The 18163-nt window shown below is 50.1% G+C and overlaps 2 protein-coding genes across 3 annotated transcripts; one reads left to right on the forward strand and one right to left on the reverse strand.

Annotated features, from left to right (window-relative positions):
• The first annotated feature begins 1044 nt into the window (after nt 1-1044).
• Nucleotides 1045-9628, forward strand: FSCN3 (fascin actin-bundling protein 3). 2 transcript variants are annotated; one of them, XM_006069715.4, is made up of 7 exons: nt 1045-1541; nt 2628-3324; nt 3658-3776; nt 5365-5524; nt 6159-6329; nt 6656-6861; nt 9452-9628. In XM_006069715.4, exons 1-6 carry the CDS (start codon nt 1398-1400, stop codon nt 6859-6861), a joined length of 1497 nt encoding a protein of 498 aa, XP_006069777.1. In that variant the 5' UTR covers nt 1045-1397; the 3' UTR covers nt 9452-9628. The 2 variants fall into 2 exon arrangements, with proteins under 2 accessions (XP_006069777.1, XP_044802783.1); XM_044946848.2 differs by lacking the exon at nt 1045-1541 and adding an exon at nt 1647-2224.
• A 3830-nt stretch (nt 9629-13458) lies between these two features.
• Nucleotides 13459-17863, reverse strand: PAX4 (paired box 4). Its single transcript, XM_045166337.1, has 10 exons — nt 17851-17863; nt 17322-17452; nt 16850-17065; nt 16449-16524; nt 15760-15885; nt 15462-15544; nt 15051-15120; nt 14517-14572; nt 14118-14256; nt 13459-13786 (listed from the first exon to the last, which is right to left on the reverse strand). Exons 1-10 carry the CDS (start codon nt 17861-17863, stop codon nt 13599-13601), a joined length of 1098 nt encoding a protein of 365 aa, XP_045022272.1. The 3' UTR covers nt 13459-13598.
• Between the last annotated feature and the right edge of the window lie 300 nt (nt 17864-18163).

An 18163-nucleotide genomic window follows, 5' to 3' on the forward strand; every position in this document is an offset into this window, starting at 1 on the left:
GATTCTGTCACTCAGTGTCTATTGGCCTTATTTTATAAAACCTTGGTAGGACTTCCCTGGTGGCTCAGATGGTAAAGAATCCACCTGCAATGCGGGAGGCCTGGGCTCGATCCCTGGGTCAGGATCGAGTGACTAAGTGCAGGCAGGGTCTGGGGAGGGCTTCCCAGGTGGCGCTAGTGGTAAAGAACCCACCCGCCAGTGCAGGAGATGTAAGAGACATGGATTCCATCCCTGGGTTGGGAAGATCCCCTCAAGGAGGGCTTAGCAACCCACTCCAGTATTCTTGCCTGGAGAATCCCCATGGACAGAGGAGCCTGGTGGGCTATAGTCCATAGGGTTGCAAAGAGTCAGTCAGGACTATAGTGACTTAGCATGCACACAGGGCATGGGGATTATAGTCCCTTACTGGGCACCACTGCGCTCTTTCTACGTGGGGAGACTCCACCTACAGGGAACAGGAAGATACGTGTACAGGATCAAGTGTGTAGAGTATTCTCCAAGTGTGGTTCACTCTGCCTTTTTCCCTTTGCATTCCAGCAAAGCTCGACAAACCCACCATCACCACCACTTATTCCTCCCTTATTTCATGTTGCTGGTTTCTCCAGGGGCTAGACTGGTTTTCTCCATGACCTTTGGAGGCAGTGGGTTCTGGAGGCTCTTGGCCAGCGGAGACTGGTAAGGGAGGGGTTGGTATCTTTAGGGGCGACCTGGCTGGCTGCCAGCAGCAACACCCTTGGGGACTGAGGAGGGTGCCCTGGGCCATTCTCTGTACCCTGCATTTCTGATAAGCATGAGTAATCTGACCCTTGATGAGTATCTAGGGTTTCCTTACACTCACTGAAAAGTATCTCCTGAGACCATTCGGCCTCATCCACCCAAGAGCCGTAAAAGTTAATAGATTTTTCTTGGATATCTTGAATTCTAAAAACACTTGCACCCCAAGGGAGCCAGGCAGAATCCACTTCCTAGAAAGGAAAGAGGTTGATTTCTATCCTGTGATTAAAATGAGGCACACAAGTGAAGAGGGGAGAGACTTGCCTGAAATCACACGTGGTCGCTGGCCCAGGCTGAGTTCTGATTCCCAGACTGAGCTAGCTTGATGCCTGGAGGGATGTGGGGAGGCGAGTGCCAGAGGCTCTGGACCCACTTCCTCTGGGTTGATGCTGCTGTTCAGTGCCCTTTCCCCTCATGGTGGGACAAGGCACAGCCCCCACAGTCACAATGCTCCCGGGTCACAGAGGCGCTGGGCCCTGGGCCAGCCTCTGCCTGGAAAGTTTACTCTGGAAACATCTTCCGGTGGGTACTAAGGGCCTGATTCCAGGCCCTATGGCCTGTGGAACCTCACCACTGGGGGGAAGGCTGGGCCGGACTGAGTCATCACCTGTGGGGCTGGCCCCATGGAGGAGGTGGAGTGGACGCCAAGACAACCCAGGGCCGAGGACCTAAGGGTTGGGCTCATCAGCTGGGCAGGATCCTACCTCACTTATGAACCATATAAGAATACGGTCACAGCTACAGCAAAGGGCTTGGGCCGGAGACAGGTAACAGAGCAAACCTGCACTGGAACCCTTTTTCTGGTAGCCACGCTGTATGAGTGTGTGTGTGTGTGTCTGTGTGTGTGTGTGTGTGTGTGTGTCTGTGTGTGTGTCTGTGTGTCTGTGTGTGTGTGCATGTGGATATGTTTTCAACCTAATCACTTTTCTAGGCTCTGCCATTGAGAAGGCAAGCCAGGCTTTTGCTCACAGGCCTCCATTGCATCATCTCCCTGTCTCTAAACCTGTCCCACATGGTGAAGCCTCAGCCCTGGCTTTGCTAACCTTGTCTTGCTCTGGCTGCTCCCCATCCTCTATCCCAGCACAGAAGGGTTGTGTTATCACCAAAAGGAGAGGAGGAGAGCCCAAGCTAGAAGGCAGGATTGCAGGCGTCCGGGGAGGTTGGACCAGTGGAGTTACTGCAAGTTCTACATCTTGGCTGTAATTTGAGAATGGGGTACTCTAGAAGCCATTGGAGAGTTGGTCTTTATTTTACAGAGTGCTGTAGGCACCTCTGGGATGGTGCTAGAGAGAGAGGCAGTAACAAGTTCCTCTTGCTTGTAACAAACTGATCACAGCTGAAACAGAAAATTGCATCTCGACTGTCTGTGCGCCCATCCTCATCCCCGGACCCCATGGCCTGCCTGTCAGAAGTCTTGCTTTTCTCCTGCCGTGTTGGAAAAGTGGTTCTGGTGGGTGGATGTGTTGGCTGATTGTGCTGTCCAGAGGAAATAGTGAGAAAAGAGAGAAGAAAGACTTAACCCAAAGCTTTTATTGGAAAATTAGGTATTTAAGGAAGTGATCAAGGAAGAGAGAGGGAGTTTTACCTTCCATTACCTGGAGGAGGTGGTTACCTACAGTGTCTCTTGGGATCTTGAGAAGCCCTTTGGCTCCAGTGGTGGAAGTACCCTGAGATCTTTTGATTACCACTGAACATGAGAGTAGAAGAGAGGACAGTTAGGAGGCCTATGTAGAGGGAAGGTAGTTGATCTCAGTGAAGGTCCTGGAGCGATGCCAGGGGTGATGGATAGAGGGCTCCTCAGTCTAGCCTCTTTGCAGGACTAATTTCCCTCTTCTCCCTCCCGATGCCTCCAGACCTGGGAGATCCTAGTGAGCAATGAGCATGAAACACAGGCTGTGGTACGACTAAGAAGCTTGCAGGGTCTCTACCTTCTGTGCGAGGCAGATGGTTCTCTGTGCTACGGGCGGCCAAGGACAAGCCATCATGGGTGCTTCCTCATCCGTTTCCACCGCAATGGCCAATGGACCCTCCAGTGCATCATCAGTGGTCGCTACCTGGAATCTGATGGCGAGGATGTTTTCTGTACCTCCCGGGTCCTCTCAGCTTACCACATGTGGACCCCCCGGCCAGCCCTGCATGTCCACGTGATCCTCTTCAGCCCCCTCAACCACTGCTATGCCCGGGCTGACCCTACCATGGGCCGAGTCTGGGTAGATGCACCAATTCCCTGTCTGGAGGAATGCAGCTTCCTGTTGCACTTCCAAGATGGATGCTACCACCTGGAGACCTCTGCACACACCTTCTTGTCCCACTTAGACCGGCTGGTCTCCCAACCCTCAACGCAGACAGCTTTTCACATGCAAGTGCGTCCTGGAGGGCTTGTGGCACTGAGCGATGGGGAGGGAGGCATGCTGTATCCACAGGGCACACGCCTGCTCCTGAGCCTGGGCTCCAATCCCCATGGAGGCGAGGAGTGGTTCATCCTACAGCGCTGCCCAACATGGGTTAGCCTCACGTCCAAGGCTCGGAAGTTCCTCTCCGTCATCTATGGCAAGTGCTGGGTCTAACAGCCACAGGGGGAGGGAGGGCTGGTTGCTTAAAAGAGGAAAATTTGTTTGGGATCAGAGAGGATTTTTGAACCTGGTGATTAAGGAAGATCCTGAGGTCCCCAGAGGATCTCTGATGCCATGGAGATGGGCTATAAAGTAGGGTCACAGACTTGCAAGAAAAGTGGCCCGGGTCTTCTCCAGGCTACTATGGGCCAAGATGAGAAAGGCTGAGGAGGGAAAGCAGAGGGAATGCCAGTTATCCAATGTGGAGGAGGGGCTGAGACTGAGACTGGGGCCAGACTCAGGCTTCTTTGGACATCTTCTTCCTCTGTAGACGTGGAGGTGTGTGCTGCCTCTGAGCACATAAGCCCAATGTCGTTGTTCCAGTTTGAATGTGACAATGAGACCCCCACCTTGCAGCTTCGTTCAGCCAATGGCTGCTACCTAGCCCAGGTGAGAGCTTGACTTTCTGGACAAGAGAACCCTTAAGCCCTGAAATCTCCCTCTCTAGACTCGCTTTTTCCTTCTTCAGGACAAATGATCTGATGATGAGATGAAGTATGGAGGCCCTTGTCAATAAACTCTTATTTTCATCCAGTGGGCACACTTTCATCCAAACAGGCCTCTTTTAAAAAAAGAAAATTTAAAAACACTTTATTGAGGCATGACTTACACACAATAAAATGCTCACATTTTAAGTGTACGATTCAATAAGTTTTGACAAATATATACAATCATGCTGCAACCATGTCACAAATTAGAAAATATTTCTGTCCTCACAGAAATTCCCCTCTGGCCCTGCCCACTACCACCAATATGCATTCCGTCACTATAGATTAGATTTACTTGCTCTTGAGTTTCATATAAATGGAATCATACAGTATCGCAGTATATATGCTGCTTTCACTCAGGATAATGTTTTTGAAATTTGTCCATGATGTCACATGTATCAGTAGTTTGTTCCTTTTTATTGATGGATTGTATTCCATAGCGCTAATCACAAACACAAACGTAATTCGCTTATACCTTCACTTATTGATGAATACTTGACTTGTTTCCAGTTTGGGCCATTGTAAACAAAGTTACTATGAACATTCACGTACAAGCCTTTTTGTGGGCCTGTGCTTTTCAGTTATCTTAGGCAAATAGGTAGGAGTGGAATTATTGGGTCATGTGATAAATGTGTATTTAACTTCTTAAGAAAATTTCAAGCAGTTTTCTAAAGTCATTGTACTGCTTTACGTTCTCACCAGTAATGTGTGAGAGTTCTAATTGCTCCATCTCACTAGCACTAGGTCTTACCTGTCTTTTTAACTTCAGCCACTCTAAAATTAAATGTGTAATACCTATTTTATTGTGGCTTTGATTTGGATTTCCCTTATAATTAATAAATTTGAGCATCTTTTCAGGTTCCTATTGGTCCTTTGTAGATCTTCTCTGATGGGTGTCTGATCTTTTGCTGTTTGTTATTGTGTTGCTTGTCTTTTTATTGAGTTGTCAGAGTTTTGGTGTGTTCTAAAATAAAGTCCTTTGTCAGATTTATGCATTGCAAACATTTTCTCACAGTCTATGACTGACCTTTTCATTTGATTAATAGTGTGTTTCGAGCACCAATTTTTAATTTTGATGAAGTCCAATTTCTCCATTTTATAAGTGGTTAGTGCTTTTTGTTTGGCCCCAGGAAATCACTGCCTACCTCAAAGTCACAAAGAATTTCTCCTGTGTTTTCTTCTAGATGTTTTATAGGTTGACTTTCACTTTTATGTCTATGATACACTTTGAAATGATTTTGGAGTCTAGGTCAAAGTTCATTTCTCTCCGTATAGACACAGCACAGACTGGAGAAGTGGGAGAGCTGAGCTCACAACATGTTTTCCAAAAAAGCATCTGAAGGCATAAGCATACCCTGAGAGAATTAAAAAAAAAAAAAAAGAGCTAGAGGGTGGAATATGGGAAGGAGAGTCTAAGAATAAAAATAACAAGAAAAAAGCTGAGAGTCTGAGTCTTTGCTTCCCTTCTCTGTTCCCAATATTCTCCTCAGAGACGCCACAGGGCGGTGATGGCTGATGGGCACCCAGTGGAGTGTGAAACCTTCTTTCGTATGCACTGGAATTGTGGCAGGATCCTCCTGCAGTCTCCCAATGGACGCTTCCTGGGCATCGCAGCCAATGGCCTGCTGATGGCCAGTGCCACCGTTCCAGGTAGGCGAAGCAGCCCCTGCCAGGTTAGTCCAAGTCAGAGTCGCTTTCAGAGGGAGCTTGGCAGAAGCTATGGTAGAAAGTTATGGTTATGGTAGAAAGACCACCACGGTTGGGGGCAGAAGATTCGGGTCTGTATCACCTGCTGCATCACCAACTCAACGGACATGAATTTGAGCAAACTCTGGGAGACAGTGAAGGACAGGGGAACTTGGTGTGCTGCAGTCCATGGGGTCGCAGAGTCAGATACGACTTAGCAACTGAACAACAGCCTGCTGAGTCACTGACTTTTCATCATCACTTGGGTAACCCCCTTATCTGAGGTTCAGTTTCATTGTCTCTATCATCAGTGGAGGTGATAGCCAACCTGTCTGCCTCAGAGGTTTCCATGAAGATTCAATAAGTCACTCATCTCAAAGGAAAGAAGAATATTAAAATGTCTTGGCCTCCATGCTGTAATGAGTGTTTTCATAAACATTTCACCAGCACCTGGCGTGAGCCCTGGCACATGATAACTGTTCACTAAATATTAGGATATTGATGATACCCTTTTGCCATCAGGGCCCGTCTCCCTGCTTCCATCTGGGAAAGCATCTAGAGACAGCCCATCCAAATACCTTCTTCCTGCTTCTTTCAGGCCCAAATGAGGAATTTGGGATTCGATTAGCCAACCGTCCCTTCCTCGCCTTGCGGGGTCGGTATGGGTATGTGGGTACCTCATCAGAACACGACCTCCTGCAGTGCAATATGGATCAGCCAGATTGCATTCACCTGCTGCCCTGCCGCCAGGGCATCTACCACTTTCAAGGTGAGGAGCTCTACTTCCTCACCTCTGGCTTCATGATCTAGCCCAGCCTTAGCCTCAACTAAGACTTCAGGGACTGCCACTCAAGGCCCACTTTTCATAGGAGAAAAAACAGAGTTTCTGTTTGCTCTTACACTGCAAGGCTCCTGGAGTAGGTGAACAGAACAGAAACTGTTCTCCTATGTTCCCAGAGAGGGACCTGCCAAAACAGGCAGGGTAGGGTAGTCCGGGAGGGGTGGTGGGCCTCCTGACAGCCCCCTCAGAGGTTGTACTGAGAGAGACCCCCCAACTCCAGAATGGCCCACCAATCTGAGCTCTTCCCTCCCCAGCACAGGGTGGATCCTTCTGGTCAATAACATCTTTCGGCACCTTTCGGCCTTGGGGAAAGTTCGCCCTCAACTTCTGTATCGAGCTTCAGGGCAGCAACTTGCTCACCGTGCTGGCACCCAATGGCTTCTACATGCGATCCGACCGAAGTGGTACCCTGTTGGCAGACAGCGAAGACATTACCAAAGACTGTATTTGGGAATTTTAGGTAAGGACCCAGGAGTCTGGGAGCAGAAGCTGATGAGGAGCAGCAGAAGAAGGCAGGAGGGTGCGGAGGCATGTGAGAGCAAAACCAATATGCACCCCAGGCTGGTATCTGTCCCATGGCTGGATCCACTCCCGACCTTTATTCCAAATCCGTGCCTTTTCTCATGGGGCTTCTAGACCTAGACTTGCTGGAGAGAGGAGGAGTCAGATCTAGGCTTCTCACTATCACATCACACTGACTCTTGTGCTTGCAAGTTAGACTGCAGGGGACAAGATGAGGGGGTACTTGTGTATCTGTCTCTCTTCATTAAGAGGCAGAGTTTTTCCCCCTTTGTAGGGAAGACTGGTAACTTTGAAGGGTATCTTTTCCATCCTAGGTACTTTCTACCCCTACACCTCAGATCCTTGGGGGTACTAATGGCACCCAGATTTATCTGCAGCCTGATCCTTCTCCTGAAGTCTAACCTCATCTCTTTCCAACTTTCTGACTGACAGTTGACTTGACTTCATCCTGCCATCTCCTCCAAATGAGCCTCCTCACCCTCCCCTTCAAAGGTGATCCTTCCTGCCTTCCCCATGGCCATAGAGGGCACCACCATCCTCTCAAACACTCAGGCTCAAGACTCAGCGCCATCTCTGCTTCCTCCCTTGTGTTCCCTTCACCAAACCCTGAAAACTCCAGTATTTCCTTGGCAGAGCCTCTTGAGTGCTTCAGTTCAGTCGCTCAGTCGTGTCCGACTCTTTGCGACCCCATGGACCACAGCACGCCAGGCTTCCCTGTCCATCACCAACTCCCGGAGTTTACCGAAACTCATGTCCATCGAGTCGGCAATGCCATCCAGCCATCTCATCCTCTGTCGTCCCCTTCTCCTCCTGACCCCAATCCCTCCCAGCATCAGGGTCTCTTCCAATGAGTCAGCTCTTCGCATGAGGTGGCCAAAGTATTGGAGTTTCAGCTTCAGCATGAATCCTTCCAATGAACACCCAGGACTGATCTCCTTTTGGATGGACAGGTTGGATCTCCTTGCAGTCCAAGGGCTTCTCAAGAGTCTTCTCCAACATCATAGTTTAAAAGCATCAATTCTTTGGCGCTCAGCTTTCTTCACAGTCCAACTCTCACATCCATACATGACCACTGGAAACACCATAGCCTTGACTAGACAGACCTTTGTTGGCAAAGTAATGTCTCTGCTTTTTAATATGCTGTCTAGGTTGGTCCTAGCTTGCTTCTTAGTAATTACCATAATTACTGGCACAAAGGGCTTCCTTGGTGGCTCAGAGGTTAAAGCATCTGCCTCCAATGCAGGAGACCCAGGTTCGATTCCTCGGTTGGGAAGATCCCCTGGAGAAGAAAATGGTAACCCACTCTAGTATTCTTGCCTGGAGAATCCCATGGATGGAGAAGCCTGGTAGGCTACAGTCCACAGGGTCGCAAAGAGTCGGACACGACTGAGAGACTTCACTTCACTTCACTGGCACAATTGTGTGGCAGGCTTTCCACCAAGAGCCTGCAGTGCAACAAGGGCTCCCCAGCCACCAGGCCCATCCCTACCTGATCTCCTCTCCACCATAAGTCCACTTTTCTAAGCTGCTGCCTCCATTCCATCTTTCCCTGTTTATAACTCTTCAGGGTACCTCACTCCTCTTAGCCCTGCCCCTTCACAATCATCCTCTCTTTCCTGGCTTAGGAAGTCAGGAGGATGTAGAAAGAGATTCAGTTTTGATATTATATAGACCTGGAACCAAAACTAGCAAGGCGTGATCCTTTCTAGCTTTATAACCCCAAGGAAATTGCTCTAACATTTCTAGGCCTTGGTTTCCTTATCTGTAAAATGGAAATAATGTCTGCTTCATAGGGTGGTATGAGGGGTCAGTGACTGTATGCCTCTAAATAGAGATCCCCATATTCATTCACTCTTTTCCTTCATCTTCTATTGATTTTCTACATAAACCCTTTAATTGTGGCAAACTGGAAAACAAAAGGAAATCCCACTAAGTCGTTTCCTTATCTAATCCATGAAGGATTTGGATTGCACTAGATTTCTCTTTCCAGGCCTGACATTCTAGTAGACATTCCATCAAAGTGGTTAAGAGTTCATTTCTGGACTCAGAGCTGGGTTCTAATTTGATGCTTATTAGCAAAATTGGTTGTTTGACCTTGGGCCAATGAACCTCTCAAAGTCTGTTTCTTGTAGGTGAAATAGGAATACAGTGTGACTCTCGTGGGATTATTATGTTACATGAGCTGATGACAGTGAAATGCTTAGTAAGCAGCTTGGCACCTTGCACACCCTCATGCCATCAGATGTCTTCCTCAAGTCAGTTTGAATTCTTAGGAAGTCTAACCTGTTGGTTGTAGTCTCCCTGTGAATTCTGGTGGTATTTTGCACCATTCATTGGATTTTTCAAAATCACTTCTACTGCTCTTTCCTATAAACTAACCTCTCCTCTGTCCCCGTGGCCCTTCCTCAAGAAAGGAACAAATGACTTTATCTTCTCTCTTCCCACTGGGTCTCACCAGGTTTTTTTCCTAAATGCTAGAAATCAGCAAATGACCAACTGAAGGTTTCTATTTCCTCTTTCCTCCCCAGGTCAACAGGATGCCACCTATCGAAATCCAAATCTTCCAGGAGAAACTACTACACTAAACCAAACAGGAACCCCAGAGTCAAGATCCATGAGAAGAATATCTGTAACACAACTTTTCCTACCCAGTTTAGCAAAACACCTGTTTTGAGCAACAATACATCACAAACGGCCACCCCCAAGACCCTGGTGTGCATCTGACTTGAGAGTAGAGGTGTGAATGTGGGTGGCAACTGAGACTCCAGGTCACTTCAAGTGGTGTCCAGAAGAGGGGAAACCAAATGGTAACCGATTCTTCCACTGATTCTCCCCGTCCCCTCTAGAATCACTAGACTTTTCCCAGAGATCCCATGAAGAATAAGCCTCACTCTGAAGGATTCACAATCCAGATATGACTAGATGTCCTTTTGGTTTAGGACAAAGGAAGGATTATTAATCCTATAGGCACAAGGTAGTTGTAATGACAGCCTATGCATATATAGCCCCCTCTCCCTCCACAGCTTACCGACCATCCCACCTTATCATTTCCTTTTGATCCAGTCAGTAGGACGCAACAGGTATTTTCTCCATCACTGCCCACCATTTACAGGGAGCTGAAGTGATTTGCCCGTGACTGGGAGAAGGCGATGGCACCCCACTCCGGTACTCTTGCCTGGAAAATCCCATGGATGGAGGAGCCTGGTAGGCTGCAGCCCATGGGGTCGCTAAGAGTCGGACATGACTGAGCACTTCACTTTCGCTTTTCACTTGCATGCATTGGAGAAGGAAATGGCCACCCACTCCAGTGTTCTTGCCTGGAGAATCCCAGGGATGGGGGAGCCTGGTGGGCTGCCGTCTATGGGGTCGCACAGAGTCGGACACGACTGAAGCGACTTGGCAGCAGTAGCAGCAGCAGGACCTCTGATGCAATTCTTCAATTAGAGTAGACCCTGATGCCCATGACTCTTTCCATCAAAACAGAGCTTCCAAAATGGGTGTCTTTCTTGCACTGTCTTCATAACATTGGCCCTTAGTGGCATACCATCTGCCCCATTAATGCCTTTCTTGACATAGGCTCTTAAGTACATTTATTTAGAAAGGGATATTTTAATCACTATCATAAAATGGAAGACCAGAATCACTTGCCATGAGCAGAAGTGAAGTGAGAGTTGCTCAGTCATGTCCAACTCTTTGTGACCCCATGACTTTACAGTCCAAGGAATTCTCCAGGCCAGAATACTGGAGTGGGTAGCCTTACCCTTCTCCAGGGGATCTTCCCAACCCAGGGATTGAACCCAGGTCTCCCACATTGCAGGCAGATTCTTTACCAGCTGAGCCACAAGGGAAGTCCAAAAATACTGGAGTGGGTAGACTATCCCTTCTCCAGTGGATCTTCCCAACCCAGGAATCAAAGCAGGGTCTCCTGCATTGCAGGTGGATTCTTTACCAACTGAGCTATCAGGGAAGCCATGAGTAGAAAGTTACCATAAAAATGAATATACTGAAGACAAAAAAAAAAAAAGAATATAATGAAACCAAAGTGATGCCATAAATTTTAGTCGTATTTCTCTTCCTTGACCAAGGTTCAGAGCCTGAAGCTCCCTTTCCCTCTGTTAAAAAAAATAGATTAACAAGTGTTACAGAGTGGCTACAGAATAGAACCAGAATGAAAATTTTCTCTTTGATGCAATCAGAATTGAAAGGGAGTGGAAAAGGGAATAATTTGTGCTCATTGCTGACTCAATATTATATAAAGCAGCATCCAGACAGCTTCTCAAACACTCTCAAAGCCTGAGCCCTACTGCATCATCCCACAACTAGGCCCTGGCTTTTAAGTTTATTGAGAAGATAAGCTGAAACCAGAAGCTGAGAGCGTTTCTGCTTGGGTAGAGGAAAGTGATGTCAAGTTTCTGTAAGTATGTTTTTCCTCAAGAAATATGAAAGAATTTTGTAAACATTTTAATGCAATAAGAGAAGGTTGCAAACACTAAGGACCAGGGCATCTCCTTTCCTAGACAATGTTAAGAATAGGCCAGAGATGTGATGTGGAATCGGAGAAGGCAATGGCACCCCACTCTAATACTCTTGCCTGGAAAATCCCATGGACGGAGGAGCCTGGTGGGCTGCAGTCCATGGGGTCACTAGGAGTCGGACACGACTGAGCGACTTCACTTTGACTTTTCATTTTCATGCATTGGAGAAGGAAATGGCAACCCATTCCAGTGTTCTTGCCTGGAGAATCCCAGGGACAGGGGAGCCTGGTGGGCTGCCGTCTATGGGGTCGCACAGAGTTGGACACGACTGAAGCGACTTAGCAGCAGCAGCAGTGATGTGGAATACAGTCTTCAGAGATAAGACCTTGGGAGTCATTTAATGCAGAATTTCTTCTTCAGCCTTCCCTAAATACACATAGTCAGACACACAGGAATGTATGTGCCCAGGGACACGTGCACGCGCACGCGCACACGTGCATATGTGCTCATGCACACGTGCACACACACAAACACACACGTGTGCGCACGCTTTTATGCTCCCCACAAGTTGCCATCCTCAGCTTGAATGTGCTCAGACATGGGGCTTCAGCTTCCAGCTGCTTCCATTGCTGAGGTCAGTTTGGTCATTGAAGTGAATGGCACAATCTCAGTCCCCCAACAAAACCTGGCCCATTTCCCTGGGCCACCTGTCCAGTGGGGCCCCAAGTTGAGAGCAGAGAAGCAGGGCAGAGGCAGGTCACGCTCTGTTATCCTTGGAATTTCATGGCAGAGCTGTGCTGTCACATGGAGCTCTCTGTGCTGATGGAAATGGTCTATAATATTTATTGTCCAACACAGTAGCCACAGGCACATGTGACTACTTCCCAGGTGATTTAGTGGGTAAAGAATCCGCGTGCTAATGCAGGAGATGCAGAAGACTCAGGTTCAATCCCTGGGTCCAGAAGATCCCCTGGAGGAGGGCATGGCAACCCGCTCCAGTGTTCTTGCCTGGAGAATCTCATGGGCAGAGGAGACTGTTGGGCTACAGTCCATAGGGTCGCAAAGAGTCGGATACAACAGAAGTGACTAAGCACACACACAGTGTGAGTGAGGAGCTGAATTCTTCATTTTGTTTCATTTTAATCACTTTACTAGCCACATGTGGTTGGTGGCTACTTTTACTGGCATAACAGCTCTAGAGTATTTGATGATAAAGAGACTTATTGAAGGATAACTTCTGGACCAGTACCTTTGCAGATGGGAGTAAATAAACTCTGTCCTGACCCTCACTTTGCACCATCATCATTTCATCCCCATCTCTTCAAAAAGGAAAGAATTTGGAGAGATGAGCCCACCCCTCACTCCAAATATCCCCTCCATCACTTTCCTCCGTGTCCCTCTCTTTTCTTACATCCCTAGGTTTCCCAGGAGGAGCCTGGAGATTTCTCTCTCTAGGGAGACAAAATTGAGACGATTTGGAACTTTCAGAAAAGAAGAAGCAAGCAAACATGCCCCAGGAGCACGTATAAAGGGAGGAGCAGAATATAGAAAGGGGCATTTCCACTCTGTTTGCCGCTGTGCAGAAAATACATATGCAATTAAGGAGTTCATATGTCTCTTAGATTAAGGAATTATTAGACATTTTCTTAGATGTGGTCACTGTGTTGTAGTTATGTAAGAAAACTTCCCTTATTTTTTGGAGATGCATGCTGGAGGACTCAGGGGTGACAGGCATACGTATGTGTGCATACGTGTGGGTATATGAGCACCAAAATACCAAGGCAGATACATATACATACATGTGCAGATACATGCGTTCATACATACAGAGATTCGATAGATTGGATGGATAGACAGTAGCTAGATACATAGCATGTTAACACATAAATATATTAGATGATAGCTAGCTAGATACACATTTTCATAGATAGATATTTAGACAGACAGAGGACAAACTGCTTATAATTGTTAAGTGCAGGGATGGGATTATGAATACTCACTTTAAAAACATGATGGACAACAGAACTACTGCCAATTTTAAAAATGTTTTTATTACTGCCAACTGGAAGCCTCGTAAGGCCAATGTGACATGTGGGTGGGCACAGCCTCTCCACTCAGGTGACACACAAGAGGAGCAAGGTCCACAGACGAGAGGAGACACAGGAAGGAGGAGGGGCTGTTCTCTGCTTGGACAGTGGGGTCATATCCTCCCCACCACATCTCCTTTCCACACTGAGCCTCCTTCCTCATCCCAGACCTCACAGTGGGGAGCCAGGCCAATGCAAGGCCTGACGGGCACCAAGACTGGCGATGGGGGCAGAGGAAGGAAGGGCAAGGATGGCAAAGCAGGATGGAGCCCAGGAAGCTCAGCTGTGGGGGGCAGGTAGCCTGCAGGGATGAAGAGAGGTTGAGATTGGGCTTGTTGTTGGCACCTCAGCCCTCCAAGTCACTGATGGGGAGAGAGGCAGATGTTGGCTCTTTAACCTGGATATATACACTCAGATCCCAATCCCGCCCCGTCTTCCTGCTACAGCCCTCAATGGTAGTATACACTCAGGGGTGCTAGTCTCCCCAACTTCGTGGGCCATGCAAGGAATTAGGAAAGCTGTATTGAGGTTCCCCTGATAAACCTGACTGGAGATCGGGCCTTCCGGTGGGTCAAGGAGTTGGTTTGCCCTCCCCACACCCTGCAGGAGCGCGGCCTGGCACGGATTCTTACCCCAGCAGGACTGGAGACAGGCTTGTGGTGGGGTGTCACTCAGACACCCCTCCGATGCTGTCCCCCAGCACAGTGGATAGGAGGGACCCAGGGATTCCAGGGTAGGTAGGACTGCCTTGGACACACTGCCAGGGGACTGCTTGGAAAGCAAGAGGAAGCCCTCAGCTGCCAGCGACGCCTCCTGTTTAGCATGGCCAGGACCCCTGCCCCCAGGCTGTATCTTGAACAACTTCAGAGGGTACCATTCACACAGTAGACTATAAGGATGGCACTTCCTGGAAGCGTGCACTGTGGGGGCCCAGGGCATCGTGAATTCTAGCTCAGGCCTCCACTGGGAATGGGAGGAGCAGTGACCCCTTCAGCCTTCCCGGTTCACAAACTCCCCCTCTTCCTGGATACCTGTGCAGAGAAGATTCCTGGGGAAGCACTTGGTACAGTCAGACCCCGGGAACCACCTACAAGGTAAAGGAGAATCCACTCAGCAGGAGGAACAAGGGTCTGTGGAGCAGGGGGTGGTGGTGAGAGGCAGGGGAAGTTTTAGGAAAGGCAATGACTTCTGGCAGGGATGGGAGGGAGTGGATGCTATAGCCCTAAACTGCCTCCTCCCCAACGTGGGTCTTAAAAGACTGGGGAAGAAGGATTAATTTCTAGGGATGATAAATCTGAGGCTGTGCAACCCTGAAGAGCAAGGATTGTGTGTGTCCAGCATCCAGTACAAGGTCTGATGCGTGGGATGTGCCAAGTAAATGTTAGGTGGATAGATAGATGGAAGGAAAGATAGGTGGATGGATGGATGGCTGGAAAGACAGGTGGGTGAATGGATGGAGGGAAGGAAGGGAAAGGTGAGTGGATGGAAGGAAGGAAAGGGAAGAAGGAAGGAAGGAAGAGAAAGGTGAGTGGATGGATGAGTGGATGCATGGGCTGAGAAATCACCTGGAAACTGCATATCCCACTTGAGCTTCTCTTGTCGGCGCCATTTGGCCCTTCGGTTGGAAAACCAGATCTGAGGGAGGGCAGAACCATGCAGCTGACTGTGCGCTCCAGGGCCCAGCACCTACCGTTCTCACCCACGTGTTCCTGACCTGGCCTCAGAGAGCAGACCCAACCTCCCCGCTTCCTGCTCTGGCCTTTGCTCTCTGACCCCTTCCTCAGCACCAAGGCATGGAGAGGGAGGATGGGGAGGGCAATCAGCAGCAGGGGAACATGGAGGAGCTTGTCTCATTTCTGCTCCAAACAAGCTGGTCTCCACCTTCCCAACCCCTTCTCTACCGCAGCCCAAAGCCTGCCTGGCCCAGACTCTCTGTGCTTGGGGCCTGTGCACGCTGTGCGCCAGGGCTCACTCACCCTCACCGTGTCCTCGGGCAGAGAGGTGGCTGCAGCCAGTTTCCCACGGGCCACTGAATCAGGATACTGCCCACGCTGGAATTCTGCAGAGATGGAGGCTCACACGGCAAGGGCACAGGGAGAGGAACAAGGTCTGCTTCCCCCTCAGCAGCACCCCCCCAACTCCCACCCCTCCTAGGACAACCCTGAACTGCCCTCCTCCTGGAGGCAGGGCCACCTGCAGCCTCCAGCGCTCAGCCGTGGCCCATAGGCCTCCAGGTCCTCACCTCTGTGGCCCCCATCCACCCAGCCCCGGCACCTTTCTCCAGCGCCTCGGCTTGGCCTGGGGAAAAGATTGTCCGATTCCGGTGGCCAGTTCCTGGGTGGGGACCCCGGGGAGCCTCAGAGTCACAGGGCAGAGTTCGAGGAATTGGACCCAAACCAGCTGCAAAGGGAGACAGGAGCTGGAGCAGGTTTGCGACAGCGATTCCTCCGGGGCTGTGGGGCCGGGGCAGTGTGGCTATAGAGAGGAGCTGCCCTGCTGGGACATCCACCGGTACTCGGGGGTTGCTGCAGGGGCACTGGGTGAGGGACACACTCATACCGTGGTGGGCGCATGCTTAGTATTTGGAGGGAGACAGCTGCAAGGTTTGGTCCAGGCTTGTGTGACCAGACCACATCAAAAGTGGTCTGAGAGGCTGTGATCGAGGCAGAGGGAAGATGTGGAAGCCCAAGTCCTGCCTCCTCAACAGATCCTGTGAACCTGGGGCCTAGGGAGCTGGTCTCCGTTCCAGGACCTGCCAACACCTAGCTAGTGACCTTGGGTAAGTCGCTTCCCTTCCTCTGAGCCTCCATCCTCTCCTGCCAGGAGAGAATAAGACTCCCTGCCAGGCCCTCTCGGTTGCCTTGTGGTAAGGGTGATGCAAGAAAGAACAAGAAAGGAACGTGAGAACTGTAAGATGCTTACTTGTGGCTCTGATCATCCCCGGAGGCAGCTCCAAGACCCACCTGGCAACCTGAGATGTATCCAGGGCGGTCTCTGGTCCTCCTGCAATGCCCGCAGGACTCGGTTGATAGAGGAGACCTGAGGATGTGGGGTGTTGAGTAGGAAGACAGTACGCAGAGCCGGGAGTGCTTCCTAAGGATGTTTCCCCAACATCCTCTCTCTTTCTCTCTCTCTGTCCCAGCCAACGCCTTACTTCCAAGGGCAGCCTCCTCTCCCCATACTTTCTTCATCTCACCTGTCTCACCACTTTTCAGAAGAGAAACTTCTGTGTCAGAAGAGAGCCCAGGAGCCCTGCCCCCAGCCTGGGAGGCCCCACTGCCAAGTAAGAAGGAATCTACTTCTGCCTCCCCAGACAGCCTGTCTGTGGCTCCAGTTCCGGTTCTGGGGAGGGGAGGGCACTTACACTGGGAGTCTTGTCCTGGGTGCAAAGCCCCTCTGCACAGAGCTGGCGTTGGATCTCCCAGGCAAAGAGGGCCGGGCACTCCCCCTTGAGCTGGGCGATTCGCGCCACCACCGGCGGCGTGGCCAAGCGTGGCTTGCTTCCTCCAATCCCCTTGGGCTCCAAGAGACCTGTGCGATAGTAACGGCCTAGGATCTTGCTCACACAGCCATTAGATACCTGCATCAGGTGAGAGGCAGAGACAGGTAAGGCCTAATGGCCAGAGGAGGAGTGTCCCTGGGACAGAGGAACCTACAAGATCACAGAGTAGAGTCCAGCCCCACCTTTGGAAGTCTGAAGCTCCCTACCCCAGCCCTCAGGGGAGCAGCCCAAGCCCAAAGGCCCTCCCAGTCTGCACCAGCTCCGGACTTGCCTTAAAGGGCCTCCTCTCCCCGCTTCTTGTCCCCATCACTGCGTGAAGGGCCCAGCATCCTACCTTGAGGCTCCGGGAGATGTCACAGGGCCGCATCCCACTGATGGCCAGCCGCACAATCTGTTGCCGGGTATCCAGGGGCAGGGGCCGACCATTCACAAAGAGCCTCCCTAGCTGGTTCACGCTGCTGATCCCTGGGTGGGAGAAAGAGGCATCCAACCCGGCAGCTCCCCTCTCTCCAGTCCACCTGTGGCCAGGATGACCCTCCTGGGAGAGGGTTACCCCTCCAGCCTGCCTTCCCACCGTAGAGAAAATCCTCTCCCTGGGGGATGGCCCCTCTTCTGCTCACAGGGTCCCCCAAACATGCCACTTTCTCTGGGAGCTGGCTCATGAGTGAATCTTTGCTCCTTGGCCATAGGCACTGGCCCTCCCGAGCTTACGGACACAGGGTGGAACAGAGAGACTGTCTGGACTGAGCTCCCTTAGAACGCTGGCCAAGGGCACAGGAAACCACGTGGATGGAAGCAGAACCTTGAACCATTTCTTCCCTCCTTTTGCTACCTGTCCTTCCAGCTTCTCTCGGGCATCTTACCATCTTGCGGCATGCTCCAGGCTGAGCCTCCTCTCAAAGGACAGGCACTGGGAAGACTGGGGAGGGGAGTTTCTCCTGGGAGGTCCTTCTTTGCTCTCGGGACTGAGCCTACAATAATCCAGGGTTCTTTGGGTGGAATCTCTCGCTTGGAATGATCTTGGGATGGGGTTTTGTGATAGAGGATAAGGTTTCTAAAATTTGCCAGTAGATTGGTTACAAAGATTCAAATTCGTTTTACTAAACCTTTGAATTAAAACATCACAGAGTTAGGGGACTTCCCTGGTGGTCCAGTGGTTAAGACACAGCACTTCCG

Source organism: Bubalus bubalis, chromosome 8 (assembly GCF_019923935.1).
Source record: "Bubalus bubalis isolate 160015118507 breed Murrah chromosome 8, NDDB_SH_1, whole genome shotgun sequence".
In the NCBI taxonomy this organism is placed as follows: Eukaryota; Metazoa; Chordata; class Mammalia; order Artiodactyla; family Bovidae; genus Bubalus; species Bubalus bubalis.

Bases quoted from the DNA above. Each gene is read 5' to 3' on its own strand.
- FSCN3 (XM_006069715.4), top strand. From the start codon at position 1,398: ATGGAGGAGGTGGAGTGGACGCCAAGACAACCCAGGGCCGAGGACCTA. The intron at 3,325-3,657 runs GCAAGTGCTGGG...CTTCCTCTGTAG, and splicing joins GTTCCTCTCCGTCATCTATG to ACGTGGAGGTGTGTGCTGCC. The intron at 3,777-5,364 runs GTGAGAGCTTGA...TATTCTCCTCAG, and splicing joins ATGGCTGCTACCTAGCCCAG to AGACGCCACAGGGCGGTGAT.
- PAX4 (XM_045166337.1), bottom strand. The intron at 15,886-16,448 runs GTGGGTCTTGGA...CTCCCTTTGCAG, and splicing joins GATACATCTCAGGTTGCCAG to CTGGTTTGGGTCCAATTCCT. The intron at 15,121-15,461 runs GTGAGTGAGCCC...GCCCTCCCTCAG, and splicing joins TGCCCGAGGACACGGTGAGG to ATCTGGTTTTCCAACCGAAG.